This window comes from Zosterops lateralis, assembly GCF_965231275.1.
Source record: "Zosterops lateralis genome assembly, chromosome: 3".
Lineage (NCBI taxonomy): Eukaryota > Metazoa > Chordata > Aves > Passeriformes > Zosteropidae > Zosterops > Zosterops lateralis.
This window is the reverse complement of record NC_139764.1, coordinates 81,239,247-81,255,382: the sequence shown is the minus strand read 5'-3', so window position 1 is coordinate 81,255,382 and position 16,136 is coordinate 81,239,247. Positions and strand designations below refer to the sequence as shown.

At 36.7% G+C, this 16,136-nt stretch overlaps 1 protein-coding gene across 3 annotated transcripts in view; it reads right to left on the bottom strand.

The window, feature by feature from the left end:
• Positions 1-3,294: 3,294 nt before the first annotated feature.
• PHIP (PHIP subunit of CUL4-Ring ligase complex) overlaps positions 3,295-16,136 on the bottom strand; it is a 108,959-nt gene continuing 96,117 nt past the window's right edge. For 2 of the 3 annotated variants that reach the window (XM_083858467.1, XM_083858466.1), the window contains exons 36-40: positions 14,735-14,887; positions 12,515-12,678; positions 11,759-12,039; positions 11,276-11,437; positions 3,295-9,492 (exon numbers count right to left, since the gene is read on the bottom strand). In XM_083858467.1, coding sequence (XP_083714593.1) covers positions 8,837-9,492; positions 11,276-11,437; positions 11,759-12,039; positions 12,515-12,678; positions 14,735-14,887 — 1,416 coding nt within the window. In that variant the 3' untranslated portion in view covers positions 3,295-8,836. The remainder of the gene's footprint in view (positions 9,493-11,275; positions 11,438-11,758; positions 12,040-12,514; positions 12,679-14,734; positions 14,888-16,136) is intronic. The other variant, XM_083858468.1, reaches the window with a different exon arrangement.

Sequence of the window (16,136 nt, the reverse complement as noted above, 5' to 3'; positions counted from 1 at the left end):
AGACTAATTGGTGTCAGTGAAGGACAACCACAGCACAGACTGCTCATATACCCAGCTCCTCATGTTGAGATTCTAGCTGGGTAAAAATAGGCAGTGTATTGAGAGGCAATCAATAACTAAAGACTTCTAAGTAGCTCTTTTTTTTCTTTTTTTTTTCCACAGAAATTTTTGACAGTATTCCATTTCTTAGTAGTTCATGGAAGCTTACTCCATATTCTTTAATAATTAAGAGAATTCAAGTTTTGAATAAGGTGCTCAAATTTCAAAAAAAATAACCCCACTAGATTTCTTTGCTACAGAATACAAATACAGTAGTTCTTTCTAATATTTTAATCATATTCTAACCAGGTTTGCATTTTAAGTTACTGTCTTTATTATTTTGAATATCGTTGTTCAAAGTCAGATTCAGAGATCTGAGACAAGATACATAATAACAGCTGAGGCTGCCTGGCTCTTGAATGCTAACATTGTTTGAAATCAGTACCTCTAGGAATAGGCCTCCACAGAAATTTGATGCTGAATGAATTGGTTACCTGCCTCTGCTCTTGCTTCCTCCTTCTTGTTTTGGTTTGTTGGGTTTTTTTGGCATTCATGTACCTAGCTAAAGTAAAATGAAAGGCCAACAGACCAAATTCAGGTAAAATCTTCCCATTTCAGAGACAAGAAAAGGTAGCATGAATGAAATTTGTATGGCTATTACCAGATTAGGAACATCATTCCCAAATTCTCTACCCTGCCCTCCCTTCAGTGCTCACACAGATTCCAGAGTATAAGAAAAGATTCATAAATTCTCACTGCAGCCCTGTCAAACAGTAAATTAAGCCTCTGGCAAAGACTTCTTAGCACAGTATTGCTCTGAGCTAGAAAAACAACCAGACATCTTGGGCTTTTGAGTTTCCTGTTAACAGTAGTAAAAGCCACAAAAATTATATTTTGCATTATAATTTGTTGTACAGTAAACTCAATTTTATGCTATTTAAATTCCAGTCACATTGTCCATTGCTTGCTGGTGCTTGCTTTATTTTCACATTTGCTTCAACTAGCAACATTGATTAATTTTTAAAGCCATTACACTTTGCTCATTTATCTTTGGGAAAAGTGACATTTTTTTGCAAAGCTCATATTGACTGTTAGAGCAGGAAAGAACACGGGCTTTGGCACAAAAACTCTTCACTTTGAAAGCAAAATGGCCAACTTCGACAATCAACATTTTCCTTCCTTTAATGAGCATTATGAGCCCTGCTGGTTAGAGAGGGGGCAGAGTGTAGTGGCATGGGTGTGACCAAGTTGTTATTCTGTACCACACACAGCATCACCTGGGGGTGGACTCAGCCGGAAAAGCCAGGCACCCTCACTGGAAGCTGGCCACTTCTGCCTCTCCTGCTCCAGCAGGAGGGTGACAGCAAAAGGCCTGTGGACTCCATCCTGGGATAATTCCGTGGGGCACCGTGCTGAGGCGAGGCTGTGGCGTGGCTCCCGTGCATGGCGCTGCAGGGACAGTGATCGGGGGCAGCAGGAACCCGGCATCCCAGCAGGACCATTCTCCCCTGCCCGGGGGTACAGGAGTGTTGCACGTGGCAGCACGACCCCTGTTCAAATAACCCATCTTCCAGGGGGGTTTGTCTACCACTGTTAATTGCTATTTTGGGCTGGGAAATAGCCATGGGAGCTCCCCCACCATACTGCCTTTGTTTCCCGACTACCATGTGGGCAGTGCACGGGAATGATCATCCTATTGCCTTTGTCTGGGGAAACCACACGGACTGACCCACAGGGAGTGTTCTTGTTCCTGCTGGTGAATACCTTTCTGTGGGTAAAACACCTTCACTATTTGTATTGTACTGTATGTGTCTTATTCCATCATTTCGTGTTTCAATAAGTTGTTATCTCTACCCATTGTCCCTCCTTTTTATTCCTCCTTTACTGGAAGGGACAGGGGCTGGGCTGTGGCTTGTTTGGAGTTTAATTTCCTGCTGGTGTTACAACCAAACATGCTCCAACAGCACAGTCAGTCCCAACATTTCACAGCATCTGTTAATCCTGAGCAAAGTCTTGATTTCTATGTAAAATAAAAGAACCACAGTAGAAACACAGTAAGTTTCAAAAATATACCTGCCACAGAAATAGGAACTGATATACAATTGTATTTTAAGGATTTTGTATAGAGTTACACAGAAAAAGATTTTTTAGATCTTTTCAAAACAAAGAAAAAGTTATTAACTGGTTAAGATTATTCTCAGTAGCAAAACTAAAACCCTAGACCTGTAGTGGCTTATGCCTGGATGAGCACACCACTATTACAATTGTGCTGTAATACTGGAAATGCACATTGACCATAACTACCACCTCCAGGACATAGCAGCACTGAAGGAAGTGTGTCATATTTTTGGTATTCTTAAATTATTTTCTCCAAGCAGAATGCATCAGTGAGCAAAACTCACACACTTGGGACAGAGATTTTTCCTCAATTGCTAAAACAAATCTTGTTTTTGCCAGACTTCACATTTGAGTCTGGAAAGCCACAGGGAACTAAATTAATTTCACTGTGACCATTCCACATTCCCGTTGCCCAGAAGCACACATACCTGCATCTGTGAGGTGAGTGAGGGTCTCTTCCATCACTTCCTTGTCTTTTCAGGTAAGGAGTGTAAGCAGGAAAAGATCATCTGATAGAGCAAATAACATGTGAAATTAATCAGAATCCACATTTCCTTTTTTCTTGCATCAATTGAACAGAAAAAATGTCAATATAAACAAACCAACCCTGCAGTTTTGTGAACTTCTTGCATCACCCACTCAGGGCAGCTAGACTGCAGACCAGTACTCTACAGGCAGGGAGGCAGGGGATTCTCTGTTAAAGTGTTTTTGGCTTCTTCTAGAGCTGTTGGGAAGCAGAGATTTCCATAGTTTGGACGTAGCTCTGGTACAAACAGTTGTCACTTGAACAGGGAAGGCTTCGTGAGGATTAGAGGCGAGTGCCCTGGTGCACACGTGAAAGTGAGCTGGGAGGACTCAGCGTGGTGTCTTCAGTGGCAGACACTGCTGCCTCCTCAACTGCAGGGCTAAGTGAAAACCCCCACCAAACAGCAAATTCTGATCTCTATCAGAGTGCTCCAGTTCCAGTTCTATACCCACTATACCATACTACCAGATACTGCTATTCCATATTCCACAAGGAATCAAAAGGAGCTGAATTTAGTGAGTTCTGAAAAACACACAACCTGTCATCCCATAGCACAGTAAATTACCAGATAGAAACAAACACTGCCGGACAGCTTAGAAAAACATGTTTTCTATTTATTTAAAAATAAGTTTGTAGTTACTACATTGCAGTGACAGTAATTCTTACACATACATTCTAGTTTGTATAAAAGGATTCAAAGTATTATGCATCAAAACTAACATAGAAAGTGTCCACATAACAGTAAAGAAATTTCCAATCCATATGTACAAAAAGAAAGGGCACTGTTATCCTGGTGAGATACTTCAGGTTATAACATGATAATCTAGATTTCTGGAAGGAAAAAGCCTTGATAAAGCTAAAGAATTATAGTTTTCCAAACTCATTACATACAACAGATTTGTGGTTTACATAATTCTGTACAAAAAAAGTGTAATTTTTAATCTGAAAATCTGTCAGTTTTAAAATTAACCTTTCTAGGTAATTTACTTGAAGTTGAGCTCCATTCTATACATATTGAAACATTATGACAGAATTTAATTCACACATGATTATTATCCAGTTGTCCACCACACTTCTGCAGTTTTAGTATGGTCCAAAAATGTAACTTCTGTATGGTCTCAATGCATTAGCAAACCAACTCACGCAGTTATAAGCACAAAATAGTACATGTACATCCCACAGTACACAATAGGTACTTCTATTTCTTTCTACTCCTAATTTGTGTGACCTCATTTTTTGTTCTTTCACTGTAGGAATTCATAGTATAGTACTACTTTCCCTCCTTAAAATGTATTGTTTGCATTATTTGAAGTGAATTTCCTGATGTATTTATCTGCATTAAAAAGGATCCAAATGACTACTTGTCTCACTACGTACCTCCTAAAAGCTAAATTTATTCACCCTTATTTTATTGCAGCATAAAAGGTTTCTCTCTAGAGCGCCTTGGGCTTTTAGAACCTTGGGAAAAGGGGTGTTGGGGGGGGCGGTGGGGAGGTGAGAGGGGAAGCAGCTAATCACCTTTTTCTGCAATTTAAGATGTCTTTTAATCTGGCTTCCTGATGTTTCCTCCTCTAACACACTGTAAAAATGACATGGCGAATTCCTGCATTCAAATCAGCAGAAACACAAGAGCACCTGGAGGTGAGCTCTGGTTTAAAAGCTACCTGCTGTTTTCCCCCAGACACCACAGAAAGTGAGCAAGCTGTATTCACCATTCAAAAACAAGAAGCTACGTAAGCTGTCAATGCCAGATTTGTTATTTGAAACACACTGTCAAGCCTTGGCCAGTTTTATGAAATATAATACACTTCCCTCTGCATACAAACAAACATGTATATACAGTAATTTACAGCAGAAAACTAACAGCCCTTTTATCAGCTGAATATCTAGGTCCCCTTGGAAACCAACCTGTTACAAGAACTTCAGGGATAAAAGAAAAGATATATTCATTTTACACAGTTCATTTGTCTTCATTTAGGTCATAAACAGAGAATGAGCTTTTGCTGTTTCTAGGTAAGGATTCAAAACCTTGTACCTTCTCTACCACAGCACTGTAGCAGAGTTATAATATTTTAAAACACTGTTTAAAAAAAGCAAAAAGAAAAACCTTTGACAACCTTTGAAACCTACTATTTTAGAGTGAGGTGAAGACTCCAGGACACAATGTAAATATTGTGGTATGGCTATGTTTTGAGTGACCAGCATTGTTAAAATTACCTCAGCAAGATTCACATGCTACAAATAAAATGTGAATATTGATGAAAGTGAGCTTAAAAACCTCTAACCTCCAATCTACTATACAAATAGAGGGTGAAAGGGTCCCATCCAGTTAAGCCTATTGCTTTTATAGAACCAGTCAACTACTTAACATGTGCCTAAATTCAAATTACACGCTGAAGGATTTACTTGTAGTCCTCAATCCAACAAATGTAAGCAAAATATTTAAAAATGTGCTGTAAAAATTGTAACAAGTTTGAAGTTACTGAATGGACAGACTATTTTTTGTGTTGCATGTAGTCCTTTTTTTGGTAAGACAAAAGCCTCTGGCACAGAATTGGTACTTAAAAATATTTGTACAGCAATACAGTGAATAAGCTGTCTCTACACTACAATTATTTTTAAATAGATATTAATATCTATATGTGCTGCATCAGGGTCTTTTATCAATTAATAGTTTTACAAATATTAAGCCATAGTAATATTTAACTCAACCAACTCAACCTTACAAGTCTATCAACAAACTGATCACAGGTACAAACCGGACACTGTACAAATAAACATCTGTCAATCTTAATCACAGCAGTCAATCACTGGAGGAAGACATTTCTCTGTAAAGTTGTATCACTGGTCATTGCCCAGTGACAAAGAGCTCTAGTTCAATATTGACAATAATAATGAACACTACAGTGGCAAAATTTCAATTCAGTTCCCAGAGAACACACTAACAACAGAAACAAAGTGGTTAAAGAGTAGTTAAGTATGTAGGCACAGGTACAATGATTCCTGTTAAACATTCAGAGCACACTTATGACAGAAGCAGAAGTATTTCCTCATTGGTAGTTAAAGAACACACTGTTATCAAGATACCACTCAGCAGCAAATACCAATTTTAACGTTTCCCAGTATAGTATAGAAATACCAGAACAGTACCCTCATATCCGTGTCAAATATAAACGAATTTAATGAATAAAACTGAGTTAATTGCTGCCAGATCATTTGCATGTATGTGACTGTGAAGCTATGTTATTTACAATGCAAATGTAAAACAAGCACATGAGGTTTTAATACTCCATTTTCTGAACCAGTTGTTAGGTACTTGAGATGGCATTATAAAACATGCACGTAACTATAGTTCCTAAATTGTTTCAGAACACTGACCAATAGTTTATTGCTCACATTTAAAAAACCCTAAGACTCTGTAATGAAAAGCTCTTTTTCTGTATTGGTACAGTATCTCACAACCACCTCAAATAATAAATTTTTACCCAACGAAAATACAGTCTGATGGTGACTAAAGTCTCATAAATAAAGTTTGAAACCTAGTGAAATTAATTTATAAAAAATATAAATTTTAAATAAATCTGGTATTATTTTCAAATAAATTTCTAGTTTTGCTTCAGTAAAAAAAAAAATTGACCCAAATTATCCACAGTTTATTTTTAAAGGAAAAACATTAATGTGTCTAATATGAATCAAAAACTTACTGGCTAAAGTCACCGATATTACTGGGTGGGAAGCAGTACCCATGTTCTGCAGGTAAGGCCATCTATCCTTGTAAAATTAAGATGTACAATCTTCTACCTACTGTTAAGGGAACGCAGATTATTTCAGTCTCCAAAACCTACACACAAGGTATTTTTGATACATAAATATATACATAAACATGCCATATAAAACATTACTACAAACGGAGTAAATACAGAAGATGAATTTTAGATATAATCTATTTTTTATATTACAATGCAGATAACATCAGGAAATTACACATTTTCAAATGATTGCCTTCATCAGTGAGATTAGACAAAATTAACAAGCAGAATCAATCAGTTTTGTATTGTGAAGCTGTATTGCAACTGTACAAACATAGCTTGTTATCTTACCACATGTTTAGTGACTCCATTTTAATCAGATGATAAAGAAATACTTGTTAGAAAAAATAAATATGCCAACAAATCAAATACAAACTAATCCCTGGCCCCCAAATTCAAATCCATAACAATTCAAAGAGGATCTGGAAAATATCTCAGCCATTTTTTGTAGGAAAAATGAACTACCTAAAACTAGGTATAGTGGATACTAATCTGCTATCCACAGCAGCATATTTCTATTACTCTTGGTGGTAAATACCAATATTTTTTGTTCCAACTTTTAGGCTTTTTTTCTTTTTTTGTAAGAAAATAAAGAGTGAAGAATCAGGCCTCAAATACATATACAGAATCTGTGCAAATTTAAGATCTTAATTCTGCATGTCCTCCCTTCCAGACATTGCAGATGATGTGTAAAAACAAAGTGTATAACCAGAAAATTTTGGTTACATTTTTGTACCATACCAGATCTCAGTAAATACCACTACTTATGTATTTTTTTCCTTGAAACTGGACAATACTTTTCTTTAAGTGATAGAAAATGGTATTAAGGTTTGTTTGTAAAGGTATAAAATAACTAAATGTACCATAAACAAATAAATAACTGCTTTTCTTTTCCAGAGCAGTACATATAACAATACATTCCCCTAAGTCATATAGTTATCATTTACAATAGACAACTTAATTTTAGTAAGGATGCAAGAAATAATAGAATACAAGGCACAATCATTAAATGGAATTTTTCTTTAGGGTGTATATTGACATATGTCAGCGTGATATACCATAAAAAGTGCAGAAAAACACAATGTGCAATGAGACCACTGTATAAAACATGATTGCATAAAAAGTGATTTGGCCTTTTAACCCTAATAATTGAAAATAACCAATCTTCCCCTTAAAATTAAACTATAAAGTATGACATTTTAAAATTTTCAATTCTAGTGCTATCTAAAAAATCCTGAAAAAAATTTATACCTGGGTAATATTTTAGACATATGTGTTTATGTATATATTAATATATACACATACACTATTCTTTGTAGGTCATTTCAGCCTCTTAAGCACGTCTAAAGTTGTAGAAACAACAATCAGTCTGGATCAGAAAGTAAACATCATCATTCCATACATGTCCTGTAATTTCCTTGAATCCTTTAACCAATTATACATTTAGACTAAAACATCTCTGTCAAAGGACCCCACCAGTGCATTATTTTCTACCAGAAGTACCAAAAAGGATACATTTCAAAACAATGTTAATAACTTACTATTTAAAACAAGACACAGCTTTTATCACTGCAAATGGTATGCTGTACTGACACTCAAAAAGAAAAAAAGGTTTTCCACTGCACTGATTCTCAGTCTTTGGCACAATAAACAGAGATTTAGTGATTGATACAAGAATCAAGGTCTGAAAAATTAGACATTAGTCAAACTTTTTCCAATGTGGATATATATATTTGTGATTACGTTTTTGCTATGTTTGGCAGAACTTGGATAAACAATGGCCTGTGCTAGGCTTCTTTTGCAGCTGAACGTTTTAACACAACTGAAATTAAACATTTTCAGATTAGCAAAGTTTGGTATTGTATTATTTAATAGAAACACGAGTGAATTTACTGCCACTTTTTGCCAAAATCTGCCTTCCTAGGCAACTTGACTTTACCATCAAAGCGTACCTTGCTTGGTCAAAAATAGATTTCTGTTTTCAATTTGTGGCAATTAAAAGTTCTATTACCTTTTTTCAATTGTGTAGAGATATTACAGACTACTTGAGCAGAGTAGCTCTGAACTCTGTACGTCAGTCAGAAATTGCTTCTATTATTCTCAACTGTGAACAAAATGACTGTTGAAATGTATAACCTATTTGGAGGGCAATAAATAGCAAAAGTTTAAAATATATATTTCTTTCAAAGAATGTTCTTTCAGTTTATCATTTTGCTAAATTTTTCTCCCCAAATCAGAACATACTCTTCTAACCCATAATAGCAGCAGGGAAGCAGAAGTCTGTTCTGCTGTTCCTTAACTGTACCTGCTTCATAGCATTCTGAAGTAAAACCCTTGGTAAAAATTACCAACCAATTAAATTAGCTTTTGCTTTCTCAGTCAACTTTCGGACTCTGCCTCTGCTTGAAGTTCCAAAAGTTAAGGAGGTGTCTTCGAACAATAGCTGCCTTTGCTCCTCCTCAGAGTCATCTTCATTGTAAAAGGCTGTCCTCCTACCCTGGTTTCTAGTTCTCATGTGAGGTTCAGAATCTTTAAGCTCTTCAGAACCCTCCTCCATTGGCTCACGTGTCTTTTTCCTCCTGCTTCTTGTTTGCATTTTAACATTTGCAGGAACTAAGAGGTCTGAGCCTGGCTGGCGGCTCTTTATCTTCCTTTTTGGCTTTCTACCCCCTCGGCCTTTTTTTTGTAGCAAGTCTTCCTTCACATTATTTTCAGAAAGAGAATTGCATGCAGTAGAAACAGAAGCTTCCTCTGGTATATCCCTCGTGGTCTGGATTGTATTCTGTTCTGCAACCTTTTGCTGTTCAACAATTTGTAGCTTTTTTGGTTTCCTGCCTCTTTTCTTGTGCACCACCACTTCACAGCTGCTGTTATTACTGTTGTTAGTCTCCACTTTGGGTTTCCGTCCAGGACCTCTTTTAACTGGAGGTTTCAAAGGCTGTCCTCCATGTCCATTCACCTGAATGCTTCCTGATGCCAAAGCATTATTCTTGCAATCTGCTGTAAAGAAATGGTACAGAAATGTACACATCACATAATATATTTGCATTCACATTCATTTCCACACTGCCTTAATAAAACTCTTACTAAAATATCTGAACGGATTCACAGTGATTGCCAATCTGTCAAAATCTAAGAAACTCAAAGTTGAGCTCAGAGAGTTTCATTCCAGTATAGAATGAGGACTAACTTCTAGTTGGATTTAGCATATGGTAGCTGCAAGGAAAAAAAACAACCCAAGAAACAAAAAAAGCCAGGAAAAATGCAGGGGGGAAAAAAGAAGGAAAAAAAGGGAAGAGTTGAAGGGTTTTTCTCAGATGATACAACACCAGTGGACAAAACTCCTACTTTGTATCTGCAACAGCAAAAGGTTACTCAAGAAGCATTACTGCAAGGATTGGGAATGCTTCACAGTAAGTCATTTCTGAAGAAAAAAATATTTTCTTTCAACCCAAGGTAGCATCTTTTATATCAAATTTGTAGGTTTCTCGCACTAACAGACAGTAGAAGGCACTTGCTTGGAGATTTTTACAGGGTATGAGTTTTCATTACATGAGGGGGACTCAATTTCCTCAGAGGGTCATGTGACAGGACCTCTTAGGAAGATGTTCTGACACCACAGCCCTTGTCTAAAATATGGCCAAGAACAGGCTCATAGCCAGCATGACAGTTCCTGCAGCCCTTTGATGAAACACCCAAGCACAGCTTCTGCCATGTTTGAATGCACACCATCATGCACTGAAAGCACAGGCCTCCCCTGTCCTGTGAGTGCATGTAAGGAGACAGGACCACATCAACAACATTCAGAAACCCCTGACCTGACCAAACATCCCAGCCTATAACAGCCGCACATTTAGCCATGCAATGCGGGAACAGCCAGGGCCTTTGTGAGAAAGCTTACAAGCAATGCACAGATGATTTAATTTATCAGACCACAAGCTACTTTTTCAGAAACACTGGATGAGTAAGAAAGAACTCCTTGATGAGAGGAGTACAAGGAGTAGGCAGATTAATTAGATGGGACCCAATTTGCAGACCACTGTGTCCCCATTTTCAGAGAGAAGATGTTTAGTGGATCTGCTTCAAGCATCTTCCTAACAGTTCAAAGCTACTTCATAAACAGGAAAGCTTTCTGATTAGGAGATCTTATTTAAGCCTCCACTGAAGCTTTGAATTTTAAGGTATTCTGACATCAAAAGACCAAGCAAACTCACTCAGGAGATTTCATGAACTAGGTCCAAACAGGCCATTCAAATATACTAAACAGAAGCAGTAAACACTGCATAGGTTGTTGGGTTTTTTTTCTGTGCCAAAAAAATGAAAGAATAAATTTGCAGCTGGGGTCCTCTGATTCTTATGCTTGTTGCTGCACAGAATGTCATCACACTCAGTGTCACTGACCCAAATATAACCCACAGAAGTTTTATGTGATTAACACACAGGATTTAAAGTGCGACCATGCAGAAGTCTGCTTTAGAATCTAGGAACTTTTAACATGACATTTGTAATAATTTAAATTAAGGTAGAGATATGTTAACATCTCAAAGTCATCTAGAAAACAGCTATCACACCATGGAAATGGTGTTAATAGCAGTCAAAACCATGCTAATTCATCAAGAAGGAAACTAATGGTGACTGAGTTGTTCCATTAGATTTCCCTGTTCTGCTAAATTGTAATGCATTCTACTTCCCCTACCCCCAAATTACCACAACTTAAGTACAACACTACAGTCACTGTATCAATAACTGAGGGTGAGGAGGAAGTTCCAGAGAAATTTGGTACCTTGTGGATTAACAGTGGAAGATTTTACTTTGCGCTTGATTTGCTTCTCTTTCTCGGGATTTTCTCTCGTGGAGTTATTCCTAGTGTTATGACTGGAATCAGATGGGGTAGGGTTTGATACAATATTCTGGTTCTTGGAATGTTTGGTTGAATTCTCCAGTGCTAGAAGGATAAAAAGAAAAAAATTATCAAGTCAAGTAGTTTGTACTACATTCAATCTTGTTGGGCTAAAACAGAACTCGCATTCTACGACAAACAATTTGAGTCAGTGATCCAAAAGGGAGAAAGCTTCCTAGATAAAACAACATAGCCTAATCTGTTCCATTTTCCTCTGAAGAGCTTCAAAGGCTCATCAGCTTGAAAACAGAACCAGTCTTAAATGAGAAAGTATATATTAATTTCCAAAGAGCCAGTGTTATCTTTAAAAACATTCATGGCCTAATTAAAAAAAAAGAAACCAAACCCAAAACCACCCCAACTTGCCTGACTTTCCTGACCCTGCAGTAGTATTAGGCTTTGCAATTAAAGGTTTTATAGTTAAAGGCTTTGCTCCTGAAGAAGTAGATGGTTGCTCTGAAACAGCCACATCCGTTATCCCCCTATTGCTCCGAGTCCGCACAAGGGGGGAGGCCTCAGCGGCTTTTCCGTTCATCTGAGGTGGAGCGTGTCTCGGTGCTGTCGACCGCGCAGGTGCAGAAGACGATGAAGGGGCAGAAGTTTCTGCCTTCAGCTGAGGTTTTATTAATCTTCTCTTCCTTTCAGGGCTGCAAAAGGAGCAACAGTTTGTATCCTGGATGACCACCTTGTAATTTTACAGGAATAAATAAAATTAAATGCTAGTGTCTGAGATTGTGGGAGTAAAACAATCACCTCTGCATGAAGTATGTTAAAAATATGGCATTTACTGTGGAAATTCATGTAAGTTGTGAGCTTCTGGAAAGTGAATCTTTACAATAAATACTGTAGTTATATGACAAAGCATGATGCCATCACTATCCTAACGATGCTGTTTTACTGTACACATTTAGCAGTTATTTGAATTTTAAGCACTTACACTAGGATAGCTCTAAGTAAAGTTTAAAACTCTTCCACATCATAGGGACTTGCATGTCAAAGCTACCATTCTGCAATATAGGGAATAGTAAAGGAAGTATTAAGAAAAAAACACACTAAGTTTTATTGTTTAGGTATGTCAAAATTTCACAGCATTTCATGAATACTCTAAAGGAATTAATGTACCTGGATGCAACACTACTGGAAACTGAGCTGCTTCTACTTCTTTTTTTCCTTCGTTTCTTTATTGTATTTCTTTTATGAAAGCGTAGGGCAGATTTATAATCTGATAAAATAGAACTTATGTGTTCTTCAAAGAAAGCCGAAAGGCGCAAGCTCATGCTGTAGATCTAAAAAAGAAAAGCCAGTAAACAAGTTTTATACTTCTCCAAAGCATCCTTTTACTTATTTATAAACTGAACAATAGCTGGAAAAGTAAAAAGTGATTAATATAGGAATGTTTTAGGGAAATTTACAATTTGCCTCAACAAATATATGCTAACCCATGTGTAGGTTTGCTTCAACTATTTTCATGGTTTTGAAAAGTGTATCACAACTGAAGATGACACAGAAAAGGAAAAAATTGGAAAAGCCAGTTTTTCAATTGCCTTTCTAAAACGTATCCCTTTCTAGTTCCAACAGAAATCACAAAGAGAGATCTTCAATGTAATTTTACTGTACCTAGAGTTAAGAAAACTTATTTTCTGGTCTATTAAGTTGCATCCTTATATCCTATATTTGAACATCAGTCTATTCCTTTCATAGATGAATTGATACTACAAGTAAGTTGGCTGCAACAGGTACAATAAATGTATTGGAATTATGTAGGTGCACCTTTTCTTCCCCCTATCTCTAGACTTGGATGATTTACAGAGACTCCCGAATTTAGTTTAGATCACAAGTAATTATTTGAGCACAGTTGCTATTAACTCTGGAAACAGAAAAAATACCACAGTGACCTATTTAGGTACTTTGAGGAGACATAGCACCTTCTATGAAACACACAGACAATACTGAACCAGTTCCTACTTAATGACACACCAAAACCATCTGAGTGCCATATTCAATAGGTTTGACAGATTCTGCATGTGTTACTAGAGATAGCCTGCAAGGAAATGTGTGTCTGACGTGCGAAGCTAAAGGAAAAAAAAGCTGATGACTAGGTTTACTGTTCAAGAAAAACATCAGTGACATCAGTTTACTGTTCAAATAAGCATCAGTGACATAAAGTAAGATGCTAAAAATATAAGTGCATGACAGTAAAAGTATCACATTCAATTACAAGTTGCATGCACTGAAAGGACATAGATTCTAGAATATTAAAACTCTTGGCATAAGAATCTTCTACTTCCGAGTAAAACAAAAAGACAAATTTATTACTATACCATTGTGTTTGGAAGAAACATGAAAGAAATGAAAATGTCAAAATAATCTATGAAACCACACAAAGCTAAAGATAATGTCAGGTATGATGAGGTCAAGGAGAGAAAGAAAAACCACAGAAGAATCCTGACCTGCCCCAAAAGCTCTGCCATTTGCTGCTACTGAAAGAGTAATTCTTTTATGGGGTATGGCAGCCTCAACAGTAAATGGGCTTGTCTGCTACTGACTGGAGAGTAATCACTGATCCTGCTAGTCACCTACTAAGAAATTTGTGCCCAAGTCTTAAAACAATGAAGTCCTAATGATTAACTTGCTATTTAGAATAGCCACACATAAAAGCTGTAAATAATTCTGGTCTTAAAACCTAACACATATTAGTAGAAGAAAAGTTACACAGAAGCCTTGAACCCACGTAAATATACATCTATAATTTAACTGCTATAAGATACTCCACCTACTACTAGCAGGACATCTCAGTATGAACAGCTTTGTAAGCTGACACTTTATGTAAACTGTCCTATTTCCCAGAAATTTTAAGTGCTTCATTACAATCCTACTGCATAGTGGTGAACAGCACAGAATTTTAACATCCTCTGCTGTCTATACCTGGATATTTCAGTTTGAAGCAACTTTCCAAGTGGAGGGGCTCCCTCTATGTTTGTTTTGAAAATCTGGTTTCTTCCCCAAAATATCAGTTAAATTCCACTATTGTACTCATAATCCTACTTCTACTGAACTTTTCTTCCATGTGGTTTTCCCTTTAGAGCCACTTTCTAATATTTACTTTTGAAACACACATGCAGAACATCAGAACTTTTGGTATTTAAAGAACACACATTCCTTTCCCTTCAAATACAAAGCTGTAATAGCTTCTCAGAAATATTTACATTTTAAGATCAGAAATAATTAAACTCGTTTTCTAAAAGCAATCAAATTCCACTGTCTCTCTGCTTTTTCAGTCCTATATTTTTCAGATATAAGTGTTCTTTCAAACAATCACAATGTAAAACAATAAAATCTTACCCTTGATCTTTTACTTGGTGTATAGGCCTTGGAATTGCTGAAAATAAGTCTCACATCTTTACACAACTCCATTGGTGACTCGTAGTTGCCAGCTTCCAGTGTTTCTCTAACAGTAGCAAAGTCCATAGGAGTGTCAATAATATCTCTATAATCCTGTTTAGAAACAGCAAAACAATTTATTAATTTTTTTTCCTAAGCCTTAATGTATCATTTTCATTAGGATGTGTTTGATAAACTGTTTAACCGAAATCTCCACTTTAAATAGGTATGGAAGACTGCTGAAGATATTTTGTCCCTTTCCACTAATATACACCATACCTCCCTTGCAGACATACTAGCAGGATCAGGGTTAGAAGTTAACTGATAAACTATTTAATTCATTTCATAAACCGATTTACTGAAACGCAGAGCTCAGAATTTTTGTATCCTAAGGGTTGTATTACTGACACACTGACATGAAGATAAGAGTGATATGAAAGTGTGACTACAAGCCTGCTAGCTGGCTTAGCAGCTCCAACTTAGGACTAATACTGTTCTTACATAATAGCTTTAAAATATGAAGTTTGAATACTTGAACCTGATCAGAGGCTTATCACATCCTTTCTGAAACCTGAGCAGTTTCCCAAATGGAGACCTGGCAATTTATGAATGTAATGAAGTATTAAAAACTCCACAGGCTTAGGTAGAACCCAATTCAAGCCAATGACAGAATAATTTTTTCCAGGCTATGGAAGAAACAGAGACATGTCCATACAAGAAAAAGCTTAAATACCAAATTTAACCAAAAAGTTTAAGTTAATCCATCAGAGCAAATAGAACATAAGAGTGCCTCTACAGGTTAAACAGGCTTGTGACACCAGGGAGCAGTGTGTTTCATGCCTAAGCCTAGTAGAGTGCTCTCTATCAGCTCATTTGAGGATCTCAAACACATAGGGCCACTGGTACTTGGCCACAGCATATAGTTTAGGTTACTTCAACAATAATGGTACCCAGTGGCTGCAGAAGTGCCAAGATAGATCTACTAGTGACTTATGAAAGAGAAGCATTTCTTTTCTTTAATTGAGACAGTTAATTTTACCCAAGTTAATCACCCTGAAGTGACATTTTCCAGAATTTAAGATATGCTAGAAGGAAAGCAAGCAAAATCTTTGCTTTATCACTTGAAGTTTTCATATAATCCTGAAGTTTTTATACTCTGAAATGAAACCAGTGATCCTTGACAACACATCACATGCAACAACCAGGCATATATATGACCATTTTTCAGTCAGAAAAGGAGACATCTTAATTGCAAAAGCTGTAATTTACTTTAAAGGCTGTAATTTACTTAACATAAGCATCCCTGAATATGAAATATTTTCCAACAAAAGTATCTAAGAGAGCAGAGAAGTATTATTTATTT